General features: G+C 50.2%; 6 protein-coding genes across 6 annotated transcripts; 1 reads left to right on the top strand and 5 right to left on the bottom strand.

The window, feature by feature from the left end:
- Positions 1–164: 164 nt before the first annotated feature.
- Positions 165–417, bottom strand: UA08_05199 (hypothetical protein; the record flags this gene model as incomplete). Its single annotated transcript, XM_020267495.1, has 2 exons — positions 165–304; positions 387–417. 2 exons carry the CDS (start codon positions 415–417, stop codon positions 165–167), a joined length of 171 nt encoding a protein of 56 aa, XP_020119641.1.
- A 594-nt stretch (positions 418–1,011) lies between these two features.
- On the bottom strand, positions 1,012–2,967 carry UA08_05198 (hypothetical protein; the record flags this gene model as incomplete). The annotated part of the gene is made up of 1 exon (XM_020267494.1): positions 1,012–2,967. The coding sequence occupies one exon, from the start codon at positions 2,965–2,967 to the stop codon at positions 1,012–1,014; it is 1,956 nt and encodes a 651-aa protein (XP_020119640.1).
- A 1,038-nt stretch (positions 2,968–4,005) lies between these two features.
- On the top strand, positions 4,006–4,245 carry UA08_05197 (hypothetical protein; the record flags this gene model as incomplete). Its single annotated transcript, XM_020267493.1, has 1 exon — positions 4,006–4,245. The coding sequence occupies one exon, from the start codon at positions 4,006–4,008 to the stop codon at positions 4,243–4,245; it is 240 nt and encodes a 79-aa protein (XP_020119639.1).
- A 343-nt stretch (positions 4,246–4,588) lies between these two features.
- On the bottom strand, positions 4,589–10,595 carry UA08_05196 (hypothetical protein; the record flags this gene model as incomplete). The annotated part of the gene is made up of 8 exons (XM_020267492.1): positions 4,589–4,935; positions 5,032–8,596; positions 8,664–8,985; positions 9,107–9,155; positions 9,443–9,506; positions 9,860–9,982; positions 10,013–10,475; positions 10,558–10,595. The coding sequence occupies 8 exons, from the start codon at positions 10,593–10,595 to the stop codon at positions 4,589–4,591; spliced, it is 4,971 nt and encodes a 1,656-aa protein (XP_020119674.1).
- A 634-nt stretch (positions 10,596–11,229) lies between these two features.
- On the bottom strand, positions 11,230–14,547 carry UA08_05195 (hypothetical protein; the record flags this gene model as incomplete). Its single annotated transcript, XM_020267490.1, has 1 exon — positions 11,230–14,547. One exon carries the CDS (start codon positions 14,545–14,547, stop codon positions 11,230–11,232), a length of 3,318 nt encoding a protein of 1,105 aa, XP_020119675.1.
- A 650-nt stretch (positions 14,548–15,197) lies between these two features.
- Positions 15,198–16,324, bottom strand: UA08_05194 (hypothetical protein; the record flags this gene model as incomplete). The annotated part of the gene is made up of 4 exons (XM_020267489.1): positions 15,198–15,654; positions 15,715–16,045; positions 16,110–16,141; positions 16,200–16,324. 4 exons carry the CDS (start codon positions 16,322–16,324, stop codon positions 15,198–15,200), a joined length of 945 nt encoding a protein of 314 aa, XP_020119479.1.
- Positions 16,325–16,424: the final 100 nt, after the last annotated feature.

The following is a 16,424-nucleotide window of genomic DNA, read 5'->3' as shown; positions in this document are numbered from 1 at the left end:
ACAAGCGGTCCTCCAGTCAAAAGCAAAAAAAAGACGCGTGGATATATCATAAACACCTCGCTCAGCAAACGAAACAATAGTCAATCAATCAATCCAGCTTGTCTGCCTTCCCCCCTGAAGCATCCGTCCATCCCTCACACACCCACGATCCGATTTAAGATCGCTCAATTCGCCGCTGTCCCCTTGGGCGGATACTCCTTTCCATCGCGCTCGACTTTGGGAGCACAGACACACCAGTCGGCTTCTGGGATGGTCTCAAAGACCATGGGCACATGCAGCCCACATCCCCACCAAGTTACTTTGTCTGTTGGCATTGTTAGCTTGACATGGTATATACGATGGGCAACTAGCTAGTAGCTAGTAGCTAATAGCCCAGCTAGACGTACGGCAGGTGGCGCAGGTAGCTTTTCTGCACATTTTTTTTTAACTCTCTGTGGAAATCTTCTCCGCGTGTTCAAGTAGAGAGAGAGGATATGTCCAGCCCGGATTTGGTTAACGCCTTGCAATCAATGGCTGGAATGAGGTATAACAGAGGCAGGATACCAAGAGAAGGAAGCCAAAAAAAAAGGCGAAGGAAGAAAAGAAAGTTGTGAGAGCCTCAGTGAGGGGAAATCTCGTAATATATCCATCCTTCGTGCGGAGAGATAAGGGGGCGAATGTACGGAGTTTTACATATTTTACCAGAGATAACGGGCTGATAGGGTAACACCGTACCATCGCTGTGGTATTGTATGGTACCACGCATTCTTGTCTTGTTCCGGCGGATATATCTGTTTGCCGCGGAAAAGGCTTCATTCTGGGCTGCGTTGGGGAAAGGGAATTTATTTGTTTAAGAAGTGAGATGGGATATATTCATTATGTCGTAGATACATTCGTACTGATTTTGTACATGCCCAGCATTCCAGACACGAGTATTCTCCAATGCAATCCACCCCCTCGCTTTTCCATTTCTCTCATGTACGCCGGGCGCCGGATAGGTCAAAAAAAAAAAAAAAAAATACGATATACCATTCATGCGGTATATACTACTTGTGAATTAGGTAGCCAGTATTGGCTGCCCTCCAGAAAAGCAGCGAAATCGAGGCTATTGCTCTCAACCATTGGCCGCATCCCGATATCAAGCACATCGCGAGCAACCGCCTTGATCTGTCGCATGACCGAGAACGAAATCGCCCATGTACGGCCGAGGGACTTGAACACGCCGACCGTGAGAGTGAGCCGGTCGCGCTGAGGGTCCGGCATCTGGCCTGCTTTGACCGAGTATGCAGCCAATTGCACAATTGAGCTCAGCACCAGAGCGCATATGAAGAACGGCGTGTGTTTTGTGACCGGCATCCGGAGTGCCGCCAGCGTTGATATCTCGCCTGCTGCTGTGAGGGCCTTCATGGCGTGATCATGATGCGAAAATGCTGGCATTAGACACACCCCTGAATGCCCGCAGATGACCTCCGCCGCCACGGCCGGTGATGAAAGCAGGTCTGACCGGGGGAAGTGCAGATAGATTGATGCGCCGTTGATGATCATTCGCGCCTGAAACATCATTTCGTCAATTGTCCCATCCGCGCGTATGAGCTCCATCTTAGACTCCGGGATGTGATGGCTCCATGAAGCAAGTCGCGCATCTACCGATTCTATCACATCATGACGGCCCGCTGCAGGATCCGACAGTAAGACCACACGGCCCAGGATTCGAACGGCGTCAATGCGGTAAGTATAGGAGGAGAAGTCGAAATCCTCATCGGCAAACACTCGATCATCGAAGTCTGCGAGTGTGGGCGGAGAAGCGGGAGGGTACAATCCCTCCTGATAGATGCGCTCTTCGCAAGGAAGCGGGACCTCGGGCGGGACAGTGCTGGCTGTGAAAGTCGGCCGCACGCCTAGCGCCGTCAACATGCCTTCAATGACGTACAGCTCCCACCAGGTTCGCCGCAGACTCTCTTGGCGAATGGGGTCTTCTGAAGCTATGAGCTCTGTAAATGACCGGCGGTGCATGCCGAGCTCGTACGCCAGATCTATGGCTTGAGCCAACAGCGATCCTGCTTCTTGGCGCTCGTTGCGTGAATGGAGGACAATAGTCAATAGCAGCAATGCCTGCACCTTCTCCGGACACGGTGCTTGGTCAGTAACCATCAAAACTACTGGTTGTCGATACGTGTCGGGAGAAGCTGCTGGCGTGAAGTGGGCGCCGATAAACTTGACCACCTGCTCAAGGTATGGGGGCGGAGCATAGTCATAGAACATGCGCAACGGAGGCAGAATCGGATGGGAGTTGTGGAAATTCGAGTAGTATACATCAACTAGATAACCATCTCCTCCTACTGCTATTGATCCTGATTCGGGAGTCAACGGCGACCGCATTTTCATGGCTTGCGAAGTTCCTGATAGGGGCGTAGTCGTAGGCCCTGCTGCCGCTGGTACTGCTGTACCTGTCAGGTCTGGAGGCGTAATCGCGGCTGGGCCGCCAGGGACCACAGTTGGGGAAGTAGAGCCCAGAATCGATGGGATGTGCCATTCAGGCGAAATCTCCGGTTTGCGACCATCAAGCGCAAAGAGTTGCGGATCAGCGATGATTTGTTGTTCCGTCGGTGGAGGATCAGCGCGGCGCTTCTTCGAGGGTCCCTTGTAACCTCGTCGTGAAGCCGTATATTTGCAGGTCAGTTGGCCTGTTGTGCATCGGCCACATACCGGTTGTCTGCCATCGCATTTGAGATGCTTCTGTCGACACGCTAAGCATGCCAGTGGCGACGGCCTTGCGGGCTTGGGGGCTGTGCTTCCAGTTTCATCTCCATTCGTAGATGCAGACGCAGACACAGTCGTCGATGCATTCCAGTTGGCATTTTCCTTTCCATGACCAGTTACAATTCCGTTATCTCCGTTATTGTTGACGTTCCCATTGCCATTGCCATTTAGGTTTGGGTAGCTATATGCGATGGGATCAAATGCGTAAGAGAATGAGCCTGCATTCATGGTGGTGATTACTATGATGTAGAGCGTGTATATGAGGTGGACGGTACCGCGCTGGGTCGCAGCACCTATGAATGATCTTATTCAAAAAAGAGCGAAAAAGCGCGTGTCAACCGAGGGCGTATGGTCCTTTCAAAGGTCCTTTTTTTTGATAAATAAAAAAGGGCGATAAATCGAGGATGCGCAAGGCTGCTGTGGCAGTTAGTTTGTGGTACAACCGGAGGAGAGATGAATCCACCCCGAGTCGTACGTACGTACGTGTCTGTCACTGTCCGCTCGAGTAGGATTCGCAAGCACGCGGCAGAGCGACTACACGACTCGTCAGTTGCGGTTGTGTGCGTGTGTGTTTGTTGACTTTATTTTCGTGAGAGTGAGAGAGAGAGATGAAACAAAACGATCAATCGGATTAGTGATAACCCTCCGTCCTCTTGCTAGTGAGATCCACACGCGGATCGTTGATCGGAGGTCGAGATCCAAGAACAACACTGAGGGTCATCTCGCAGCGAATGAATGAATAATGGATGTGTGATATATGCATATGCGCATATGTACTGGGTTATTCTAGAATTGTAGCCCTCGATGAAGGCAGAACGATCTAGCAGGTCGTGATACTGCGGGGACGGCGGATGCTGATTGGACCAGGCGGTACTCGCGGCTGATTGGCTGCGACGTGGACTAGTCAGCAAGTTGTTCCTCGTAGAGTGAAGACGCAGGCTTGGAGAGTCTGACACCTCACGATATACCTGCCCAGAAGCGCATTGTCTGCATCTCCAGATACCTGGCTGGTGGAGTATTTGCCTATTGCCGTCTTCTTATCGTTGGCGTCACAAGGTGCGTTGTTGCACAGTATATGCTGCCAGTTACACGTCCGCAACTGCAAGCTGGCCAGACGTCCGCATCTTTGCTCAGAAATCAGCACAGCTAACAATCTGAGTATAGACCCTCTGAATTGGCCAACCGCTCCATCAATCCGCATTGCGAATATCTCCTCTTTTTTTTTCCCTCTCTCTCTCAGAAAGCAAAGGATATTAATAAACAACCATGATCGCCGACAGCGAGCTCTACCGCCTCGCCCTCTTCCTAGGCGCATTCGCAATGCTCCTCATTGTCCTCTACCACTTCCTCGAAGTCAACTCCGAAGACAACGACGACTCGACACTCACATCTTTCTCTTCATCTGATGGAAAGCCGGCGTCTACAGACAAGAAGATTCCAGCGAATGCCGACCCGCTTGTTTTTGCTCCTGCCGCCGCCGTGGCTTCGAGGGGGAAGGCGACATAGAATGTAGAAATGTATGCATTTTCGTGGTTGGCTATTACAAGTTTTCACTTTTTATTTTTATTTTTCTTGTTTCGCATTTTCTCCTGGTTGAGAAACATATGTACACATACTGAGAGAGGATGGGTTGAGCTGTCAAGTTTATATAAACCTTTTGCTTCAGCTGATTTCCAGCTTTTCACTTTTTAAAACTGATACTTCAGTTCATAAAGAAAACTAGAGTAATGCCCGATCCTCAACGCCAAAGCACTCCGTATCTCCGGGAATTAAAGGTTACCATCAATCTGACCGACGTCTGCATTAGATCCGAAGGGGAAGGTATGTTACAAACAACAAGTGCGTTCCCTTAGTAAGAGTCGTCTCCTTGTGAAAACCACGTGTCCACCCCATCCTCCTCATCGGCAACCACTTGGTACCATTCTTCGTCGTTCACGAATAGCTTGTTTCGGACAGGGTTGGAGAATTCACAACCCTCCTGCTCGAGACCGATGCCTACATGTCTTCGTCGCTTTCGTATAGCCCTTAAGACTTGCTGTGCTCGTTCTGTGGGCTTTTGGTCTCCGTACAACTTGTTGAATGCACGAATCGGCCTCTGCTCAACAGGGAAAATAATCGCATCGTTATCGCCTGCCGTAGCAGTATCCGGCGTAACAATCAATCCATTGGCATTCAGATATCGATCGAGTTCAAAATCTAGTGAGATAGAGGGTAGAGAAGGGGGTCAAGGTTTTATCTCAATAATCATTCATGACACATCAATAACAGCCTGCGAAGTGTTCGCTTTCTCACCAGTTCCATTTACGGACGGACCATCCCCGTATTTCCATGCCAGAGGCTGAATATGCGCCTTTTCCAAATGGCCCTTGAGAGCTTCGTCGCTATACTCTGTCGTGGAGTTGGGGCAACTCTGCCATTGGCACGTCTTCTGTCCAGGGAGGTGGACTTTGTTGACATGACGCTCCAACGTGTGGATGTCGTGAAGCTGTGCTGGACACGAGGCCCACTCACACGTAAAGACAGGATAGGTCGGCTCGGGGACGTTGGGAGTGGGTTCAGGCCCTGCAATGCGAATGGTCTTTGTAGGGGGCGCAGTTGCGGCGGCGGCGGCAGCAGCAGCTTTCAGAGCAGCCTTTGATGGGTTCTTATTTTTTGCACCTGGAGGGCGACCTCGACGGCCAGTCCTTTGGCCTGAGGTCGGTGTCCCAGCCATGGAATTGTGAACCGCCTGTGGTGTGGACTGAGAAACTGAAATGGAAGGGAAGGTCGGTTTAGGCGCAGCTTGGCTATCGGATGTGGGGCCTTTGCCGTCTTCAGTGTCACGTGATGATGCACCAACGCGCTGTCTTCGCTTGCGAGTGATTTGAGGAGGCTCCACGAGGATGTCCTCGAGCTCGACAACAGGCATTGATGGCCCGCCTGGATCGACCAGATCCCACCGGAATGTTTCGAAATCTGACTTGGTACTGACCCCCGGGAATGTTTGCGTGAACCTCAGCAAATGGTAGTTCAAAGGGCGTTCAGACGGATGGCGGCCTGTAGCAAGCATGATATCTCGCGCAATATATTTCGGGTTGTAGTAGACTCGGTTCAACGCAGCTGAAGGCTTCAGTGGCTTGGCAAGGTTTGGCAATTTCTTGATTGACTCCAGCACAAACTCATCATCGGGGTCGTATTCTATATCCGGTTGAGCTATATCAGCCTCTCTGGCAGTGCGAGAACCAGACAGATCAAGCTCAGTTGCAGGCAGCGAGTCCGTGTCCAGGTCCATGGCATCTGGGGACAGGCCTAGACCAAGCCCTGGCTGCCCATTGGGGGTGACGTCGAAATGGGAGCTCGCTCTAGGACGAGGATATGGATCATCATCCTCTTCGTCACTACTGAGCTGAGACATATCTACAATCTCAGAAAACAATCTCTTCCTCGACAATTCAGCTTTGGGTCCAATAACGGGAATCGCAGCAAACTGGCCCCCAGATTTTCGTGGACGTGATAAGGACTTGTTTGATTCTTTCTTTTTTGATTCAGGTAAAGGCACAGTTGTAGCGACACCCGTATTCAAGTTCAATTGAGTCATCAGTGGCGTTTGGGGTTTAGTAACAGAAATTGTTTGCTGCCATTCCGGAAAAGGCGCATTGGGTGTATACAATTGAGGGAGATGAAGTGGCACTGTAGCTCCGTTAAGCTGAGGTGGCATCGGCTGTGTTGTAGCTAGCGGTAGAGACTGCGCTACCTTAGACGGGGGCCCAGGCCCTATTTTGTTCGTTTCGGTCAGATGTCCATTGTTACTGTTGACAAGTGTAGGCACTGATGAGAGGAGGAACCTGGCCATAGCTTGCCTGTCGAGGGCAAACCCGCGAGACTCTAGTTGGCTGCATAGATCTGGATAAGTTGGGTTATTTCGCAAAAGAAGCATAAGAGACTCTGGTGAGCACTGTTTCCCTTTGTTTGCAGGATCCTTCCCTAAATACTCCGATGCAGCTTGAGCTAATTTTTGTTGGGTCGCGGCTGGCCATGTAGCATCCTGGCCAGTGTTTGTCTTAGGTTGCGGTTTGCTAGGAGCATTTGATGCCTTTTTCGCTTTAGTTGGCGCCACCACGCTGTTAGAAGTGCTATTAGAAATCGCGTGCTGGGCTTCAAATGCTGTTGGGGGCGGTTGTGATGGGCGTTGCTGGTTTAGCATGGAATCAACATTAGCCTGTGCTGTGGTTGCAGGAAGATCTAACTGGGAGTTGAGCGGCGGCTTGGGAATGTCGCTTTTGCGATTCCTCTTGCGCCGCATTGCAGGGAATTTACCAAGATCTGGCAAAGGCTCATGACCAGGAGTTTCTTCTGTTGCAGCCTGACCCGTCAAGTGCTGGCTTGCAGTGGCAGTCACTGGTCCCGAAGATGGGGCTTGGGTGGTTGAAGCTGCTGGATTATTTGGTGGTGCTTTTTTGAAATCATCCCACAGTTTAGAAAACAATAAAGGATCTTTTGTCCGCATCCCACGAAGTTTTTCTAGCATCAATCGCATTTCACTAGCCATATCGTCATCTGTTTCTAGAGCATCCGCCGTTGCTGGAGCCTTCTCAGCGTCATTCTTCTTTATAGATGATCTCTTTTTCGCAGAGTTCTTGGCAGCCTTCGTTTTGGTAGACTTCCCCTTGTCCGTGCCTGTAGGCGTTGCCAGCGTATCTGTGGCTGTGGCAGCTTCTGCAGCTCTGGCTCCTGCTTCTGCTTGGGACTGCGCTTGAGCCTCAGCTTCCTTCCTGCGATTTTCCTCTGCCACCGCTTCAGCTTCAGCCGCTCTGGCGCGTTCCTGTGCAAGAAAATATTGCTGAGTGTACAGATCAGTTGGATTAATGAACTGAACTTTTGATGGGGATATCTGATTTGAAGCTCTCGTTTCCATGGCAGAGTTTGATGCTGTATTCGTATTGCTATCAGGCACTGCATGGATATAGTTCTGCGGTACTGTGGGCGGCGTGCTTGTACGCGTGATACCTGTCACCGTGGGCTCTCTGGAGGCCGCTGTGTGTTGGTGACTGACAGCAGACGAGGTGTTCGAAGTGAACGAACCATAACCCTGAGAGGTCTGAGCATAGACAGGTGCATTTGATGAGGCATTTGTGGAGGCTTGTGATATCGGTGGACTCTTGTAATTCGATACTCGTCGTAGAGCATTTGCTTGCGGGTTCCCTTCAGGAGATGGTCGGCGCTCTGAGTGTGACATGTGAGCAGGCTGTGTACTAGATTGCCTCTCTGGATCGTGCAGAGTAGATAAATTAAAATGTGTATATGAAGGCGCGGCTGTCTGAGGAGCAGCGACGGAGGATCGCTGAGGTTGTTGGTTGTAGTTGATTGTCGCGCGCGAATTTGCTGTTTGATTCGGAGCTGAGCTGTGCGACGAGTAATTATACGAAGTCACCGTATTTTGGTATTGGGAGAAGACTCTAGAGCCTTGCGCCGAAGCCTTCGTCGGCTGTGACATCCTTGGATTTTCGGACTTCATCGACGAAGCGTAGGCCAGGCTATTCAAACCCGTGGGCCGCTGCGTATTTTCCACGGCTTGGTTATAGCTTCCTAAGGCAGCCGGTAAGTGGGCGAAGCTCGATGAAGGGTCTTGAGGACGCGAGTGCACGTCGTCATTGTTCGAATACACCTTCGAATTCTGGACTTGTTGGTTGTCTAAACCGGATGTTGCGCCTTGATTATTCCAACTGTATGTAGCTTCCATATACCCCTGAGGCGGTTGTACGGGCTGGCGATTGCCTGCAAATTTGTCACCTGAATTCCGTTGGTTGTTATTGTTGCCATATCGATACGAGTTGTAGAAGTTAGAGGAAGACGACATGACCGGCCGCTCGCCGAATATCTCTCGCCGTGGTTTTAGATCGTAGATAAGGCCAGAGACGTCGACAGCCCGTAAATAAGAGGCAGACTTTGTACGCGAACTCCAGGCAAGCGCGCTTCAGCGAGAGGACGTGGTTTGGAAACGATGAAGGGCCTATCGAGTCCGCGATTTCCTTCGTCTGCGCCCTTTTGGCGTCAATTTGGGTATCTACTTTGAGCGAATCGCGCAAAGGTTCACGGGTGACGGCCCCGCCAGCAAGCCTTGCACTAATCCCAAACAGAATTAGTTTGCAGGATAAAATCAGCCAATCCCATCTCCGCTTAGCGTAGTCATGTGACGCACAGATTTTACTATCAACAAGTCGCTTCTTCCATCTTAACCTCACTTCACCAAGCATCAGAGAAGTCTGTCTGCCACGGAAGCAAGCAGTCGCGAACTTTACTTTGTCGACAATGAAATGAGAATATCTTTCGCCAACAAAGCGAAACTAGCCTAAGCTTTCTCCCGGGATTCCTCAAAAATGTGGTTTACTTCACGACAATAATGGCTTTGTCATTTCGAGACTCGTTTGAATCGTTTGCTGCCATGTTTGTCTTACTAGAATGTCATACTTATTCGAATTTACTCCAGTTGGGTCAATGAAACAGAATTGCAACGTTTCCAAAAGCCAACAGGCTTCCTCCTCTTCCCCTCATCCTCCCACATACAACTAGTTATACGCCAGATTATCTCCGCATTAACCTACTTCTTTGATGGTTTATGAGGTATACGGCTGGCGTAGATTGAACTCTAGAAAACTGGTTTTCTTTCTCTACAAAAGTAGGAAAGCTGTTTCTCGAAGGGGAGACTGGCCAATTCTAGACTCACCTGCAGACTCGTTTCGAGATTTTTTATCGATGATGATAACGGGTTTGATGGTGAGGTACATAGCCTAGGTATGTAAGTTTATTTAAGAACCTTATAGATTCATGTAAAAACAATTGCATGAGCGAGAAAGTCAAGATCTACATCAGAAGTCACGCCATGCAAAAACAAGCCCTCCCTCGGAGTCGGAAGTTCTTCTGTGCTATATGTTAAAAAATTACGACTGTGATATACATAATACTCGACGGCGTATTCGACTGGAGATGCGGATCAAATGATGAGATCATACTCTCTTGACCTCAGCTACTCGCTCTTCCCACCACCAACGCATCTGCCCCAGCCAGGCAAGCCACAGCCCATCCCAACAAACAGATAAATCAGAAAAACGATAACGACGCATAGCAAGACCATCACTTTTACATTTTTCCACCACATTCGTCTGCGCAACCCTCTTGAGCGCATGCGAAAGTCATGCGCACTGCCGCCCAGTCGATCTGTCTTATCAACCAACAGGTCAATCCTCTCGCCGCGCTCAAGCACCCGCTCAATATTTTCAGTCATTATGTCTCTTACACTATCAATCTCCCGCCGCGCAGAGGCAAGAGAGTCCGAAGGCGGAGCAGTATTATATTGTTGCAGCAGAGCGCGAAGCTCAGGATTATAACCGGCGCACCCATAGGCTGGCAAGGCGGAGAAATCGGTCGTAGATGGAGGATAAACTGTGAGAAACTTCCGTTTTGCTTCAAGTAAGAAGGCGAATGGGATACGACGGCCCTGTTCAGCTGTAGCCACGACGATATAGCTCAGCGAGGAATGCGATGATAGTGTTTCTTGATTGCTGCCATCTTTAGCAGGCCCCGATGGCGAATCGGCAATGTAATGTACAAAGAGGCGGTCGTGGGTGTATGTGAGTTTTTGAGGTTTGTCGTGTGAGATCTTAGGCAGGATGATTGATGCGAGCGACGAGGCTGACGTCGAAGAGGCGCCCGGTGAAGAATGCTCGGCCAGGATCGTAGTGCCGTGGGCTATGCAGGAGCTGCGACATGGTATTTACAATCAGTATACAAGTTGTAAATATCAGATATAGTTATATTGGTTTGAAACGCAGTCGAACTTACTATAGAAGGGTGCTGGACGGCTTAGATGACGAAGCCATCTTCGGTGTTCAATCTTGATTCGTTCGAATCAAAGTTGGGAATGTGTATTAATATCACTGTGCCAAAGTCTCTGATATTGCACAAGCCAAGGCCCTTTTTTTCCTCTCTCTTTTCATCGATCAACACGTTGGATTTAGGATGTTGAGCTAGACTCCGTGACGTATTCCCGATTTCCGCTTGTTGAAAGATCACATGACTCGTGGACAGAAGCTTTTGGGTATAAACATCGATATCGAATTGAAGAAGTCGACTATCATACAAGGTACTGTAAATACCCAGTGGACTTTTACTTGCTATAATTGTTTCTTTTATTTGTTATATTATAATGCTCAATGATAGTGGATGTTTCTATATAGCCAAAGTATCAGTCTGATCCCTCGCAAAAAAATGCTGCAGCTCAATGACTCCCAGAGTATGAAAAAGTGATGGAACAAAAATGAAAAAAAGAGTGGGTATCATTGTATGCTTTGCGTGTACTCCCCATCTCAATAATAAAGGAACGGACCCGCCTAATGTAAATGAAAATGAGGCTGAAGAATGCAAACAGCAAAGCCAATATAATACAATACAATCAAACGGTATCAAAGAAAACCTAGGGTAAAAGGAAAAGCCCTGGTGAGGACGTGTAGAAGATCATTCATCTGAAACATTTGAACTCTCATAAGAGTATCCACCGGTTTTCACATCTCGCAAAGCAGCAGCTCGTCTGGTAACAACATCTTCTCTCTTGACGACATTCCGAAGTGCCTCGCTTGCTTGAATCAAGCCGTCAATGCTGATTGCATGGTTTGTCATTTGGTGATTGACATAAGTGTAAACCGCAGCAGGTGTATGGCACGTCGTCAGGAGTTGCTGCTCGTTTAGCTTGAGTAAAGCCAGAGCCACTTGAAACAGGAATGTGCTACCACCACCACTTGCAACTGCGGCATCATCTTCCGAATCCTTTTTTATGTTAGTTGCAACGGCAGATGACGGCGCTCTCTCTCGATTATTACTGCTTGCGCTCCCGGAAGAAGTACTGTTAATCGTACTGGTGACGTTCAGGCACAGAACGACGTCCCACACGCGATACAGAGCTTCCGCGGACAGACAATCGGTGAATATTGACAAGAACCACTGGAAAGTTAACGCTTCCAGCTCAATACCGAGCTCGTCCAAATGGGCAGACAGTCGTGGGAGGACTTCCCGAATGTATTGGCGCAGAACTTGTTGGTCTGCTCTAGAGGCAAGAAGACCATGGTCGTAGTAATGCGGGGGCAGAATATTCTCAATCATGGATGTCATTATCCAAAAGGCATCCTCCGCCGTCGGCGTTATCAACAGTAGTGACGCTGCGATAAGATTCATTCCTTGGCAATAGCCCACCTCAGGGTTGCGGCGGGAATATGCTAAAAGAACATCTCGCAGTTTCGCCACGCCAGGTCCGTTGCGAAAGAAGACGTTGTCAGTCAGCGTACGGTGGATATCCATATCAATCTGAGCCACTATGCTAGGATCGACATCAACAGCAGTAGCCATATTGACGAGCTCGTCGTAGTAGCCAGGAACGCGCATCGCTGAGGCGCCACTGCATTCTGCCCAAATTTTCGGGCGATGAGCGACAGGAATTCCGGAAAGTACCAATGATCGAAACTCGCGCCACTTGTTTCGTCCGACTTTGCCCTTGTTGCCCAAACCTGCGATGCCGACGACTTCACCATCAGCCAGTGTAGCTTCGGGCATATTAAGTGACATATTTGCACGTTCAGGGTCGAGGGCTGCCGCGGCTTCGCCTTCGCGGCGGCGCTCTGCGCGAACTTTGCGTAGAAATTCATTCCATTTAGTCGTGCGTTCACGCTGAAGGACGTCATGAAGCTCTGTTAGCTGCTCCAGGAGAAGTTTCACAGGTTCTTGGTCGTTGGATAGGCTAGCCACGTTAGTCGTCTGTACCCGCGCTGCCGCATTCGCAAATTCGGGCGTATCTGCTACGATAGCAGATGTTGACGCTGTAGGCTGCGAGTTTGGATTGACCGACGGTGCGCCAGCTTTGTCGAGAGCAACGCTAGAGCCTACTCTCTTCGTGGTTTCATCCGGGGTAGTGATACCAACAATAGGCGCGGTGGAAGGGGTGTGGGACAGTAATTCTGTCGGTCGTGTAGCAATCCGAAGGTAGTCTTGCCAACGCTTTGTTGCTGATGGTTCGGCTTCAGTTTCTTCAACGGAAGTGGGCGTTGCAGATTGATCCGGAATTGAGACTGCACCCCCTACTGGGAGCTGGTCACTGTCGTGTTCACCATCGTCTGTCAGGTCTCCGCTACGGTGACTATTAATCGTCTCGGTCATGCTGTTTCGATTTGTACTCCTTCTTAGCAACGCTGCTTCCTTTTGTCTCTTCTTGCGAAGTTGATCATAGATAAAGCCAAAATGATCCGTCAATAGCTCTCCCGATTGGTAGTTAATGCGGTAATCACTGAGGGCTGGTGGACGAGACTCCAGGGGCAAGATGGCATCCATCTCAACAGGGCCGAGGTTGGTTGCCGCTGTGCCGTTACCGCGGTCTGTATTGGACCCTTGTGGAACATTCGATCCTGTTATACGCCGTTGCCCGAGCCTATTGAGGCCTGAAGACGGGGTGGTGGTAGGTTGGCCATTGGCGCCACCATAACTGTTTATACGTTTCAAAGCAGCCACAGCAGAAAGTCCATTTTTCCCCGTATTGTTAGGAGTATTCTTAGAACTATTCTTGAGTCTTTCCTCTCCTAAAGACGATGCTCGGCTCCGATCCCCGTTTGAGACGGCCGGGGCGTCTTTGTTCTGAGAATTGCCTGCGAACAGCTTGACGGTCCAGGATGTGACAGACTTTGAGGATTTCCGTGAGTGCACGCTAGATGAGTCGCCAGTATTTGAGGTCCTGGCGCCAGTTGGGGAAGCTGCACGGCTATGAGGAGGCTCGAAGAGCCTCTCATCCAGACCTTTCCGACGCCCAGAAGTCGCGGCGTTTGAAGAACGGGGCGTAATCTCCTCAATATCATCAGGATCAGTTACCACGCTACTAGCGCGACTAGTCTTATGGCTAGAATTAATGTTGCCCAAAATATAGTCCTGCCATATGCGAACCGTTCCGGGTCTTCGCTGGGTGCCGGATTCGTTACTCGAAGTGCCTGACTTCGCATCGCTATCGTTACGGTACGGACGTAGTGTGGCTTGCAGATCTGCGTTAGCTGAATCGAATTCACCAACAGAGTCTTGCATAGCCTGGCCCATCAGACCGCCGATGCTGGGCTTTGGAGCCAGCTTGTTGGTGCCATCCGTATCCTCATCTAATCCATCTTTAGAAGGCGGGTTTTCCAGATCGTATAAACGCCTTTCAATGTCCTGACTAGATACTCCCACATCCCGAAGCATTCTCTTCAGCTCCCTTTCTCGGGCATCTGCCCGCCTCCGTAGCTTCGATATTTCAGCGTCTCTGATTGCGAGGTCGCGCGCGAATTGCCTAACGAGTTTAACAGCACCACTTCGCTCCAGCAAATGTTCGATATGGGCACTGTCGGCCAAGTGTAATGCCCCGGGGACTTCAGAGGTTGAAATGGAATCATCAAATAAAGCAGGACGGCCCGATCCCTGAGATAATGACGAGGTGAGTCTCTCTAGGGCTGCCTGTCTACCACGTTGAACGGTGCGGCCATTTTCTTCGTCAGTTGGTTCTGGTAGCGATCCCTGACTAAATGCGCCGTCCAGGTCAGGTTGAACGCGCAATTCTTGTGGAGAGCTATCCGGCAAGAGGGACGGGAAAGACGTCAAGTCAGCGGAGATTCCAGTAGTGACATTAGAGGACACAACAGAGACCCCCGAGAGTCGCTTTGTCGTCTGCTTTGGCCGGCATGGTTTAGCCTTTTGGCTTTTGTGGGAAGACGAAGAGGTCTGCGATGAGGAGCGTCGAGGCAGCGGCGCAGTGATTAACGGATCCGCCATGACTCATCTGGCGGTCAAGGCAACGACGGGATGAATCAGGACGAAAGCAGAGCCTATGAAGCTTCATGGGAGCGCGGGTCAGCTGGGCGGGTTCGAGAATTGAGGGAAGAACGGAAGATCGACTGTATGCAGCCTGGCTAAATCGTGTGGAATGCAATGGATGGGAAGGGATGGTAGCGCATCGAGGTCGGAAGGAAAGAAAACAGCACACATCAAAGGCCGCGGAAGGACGAGCACGAGGACGAGCAATGTTGTTGGGACAGCATGCATGACATAACCTGTGCTCAGGTAGGAGTCGAGGGCTGTTGTTGTTGTCGTCGTTGTTTTTGTTTGTGTGTGTCGGCCCAATGCAGCAGCTGCATCCAAAGCTCTGAGATGCCCCCCCGAAGGATGACGTGCCGCCTGCAGGTCACATGTTCCGCTGCGTCCCCCGCTTCGACCACGTCAACCCATGCCATACGCTTAGTAACTTTTCTGTATAGTTAACTATACATCGATTCGATACAAGTCGTAACTAATTGTTAACTACTTCAATAAGATAGTGCATCTCCTTGGCTTGCGCTGGAACCACTGGGGGCCGAGACTTTACTTTTTTCAACAGCATTGTTTATTTTGCATCTGGTCTACTGACTTCTAAAGAAGCAAAACACTTAGCCTAACTTCCCCGGCACAAACGGATGCCCAGCACTGAGGCCGCCACAGACAGTCACCGCTTGTCCGTTCATATAGCTGCTTTCGTCGCTCCCAAGAAAGAGGGCCACGCGAGCCACTTCGTCTGCCACAGCGCCTCGCTGCAATGGATTCAATTGGCCTATCTTCCTCTCTGTGCCTCGTGCACGAGCAGCATCGTACAGAATCTTAGTCATCCCCGTCTCAATCATGCCGGGACATATCGCATTGACGCGGACACCAGAGCCGGAAAGCTGATAACAGGTTGTTTGTGCGATGTTGACTACCGCGGCCTTGGATGCAGAGTAGTCTGTACCACCAGCATTGGAGCGCAGGCCGGCAACAGACGCCGTGCAAATAATGGATCCTGATGGGAAGGGTTTCGATTTGGATGTGATTTGCATGGCGGGCGCGGCGTATTTGGCAGCGAGGAAGACACTAAAGACCACGTCTCAGCTTTGTTGCGTGGATTAATTCTGGGTTATTTTTCCTTCTTACCCCAGTGTATTTGTTCGCAGAGTCTTCATAAAATCATCCGGTTCGATTTCTGTAAATGTCTTAGTCGAACCGATGACACCAGCGTTGGCGAACATAATGTCTAAGCGGCCATAGCGAGCAATTGCATCGTCAACAACCGCCTTGACGGAAGCGGCATCCCCTGCGTCGAATTGGCGGGTTTGCACTTCAACGTCCGGATAGAGCGATTGGATTTCCCGCTTGTGCGTGGGCAGGTATGTTTCATCGTAATCACACAGGTAGACGGCCTTTGCGCCATTGCGAGCAAATTGATGAGCACTTGCTCTTCCGATTCCGGTAGGTGAATTGGCTCCTAGAGAAGAGTTCAGTAGTGTAGTCGTGGTTGATTGACATCAATGGTATTCGACTTCACATACCTGTGACAATCACGACCTTATCCTTAACCCTCCTAGAGAATGTCAGCGAACTTTTCATCCTTTGATCTGAGTTTCATCCAGCAAACTTACGGGCCAACCGAGTCTGGAGCAACCGTGCGAATCCGGGGGATATCCTCAAAGGTGCCAGCATCCGGGATTCCTTCGACGAGTTGCTGGCTGAGCGCTTGGAGTCGCCGTTTGGCAGACGGGGTCATTCTCTCGGTGCTCTGTATGTATATGGGGACAGATTCTTGTTAGGAAAGGACGAGATTCGGAACGTTGAAGTACCTAAGTGCCTTCAGGCTGGGGTAAGTT

The sequence above is a fragment of the Talaromyces atroroseus genome, assembly GCF_001907595.1.
Source record: "Talaromyces atroroseus strain IBT 11181 chromosome Unknown scaffold_6, whole genome shotgun sequence".
In the NCBI taxonomy this organism is placed as follows: Eukaryota; Fungi; Ascomycota; class Eurotiomycetes; order Eurotiales; family Trichocomaceae; genus Talaromyces; species Talaromyces atroroseus.
This window is presented reverse-complemented; position numbering and strand designations above follow the sequence as displayed.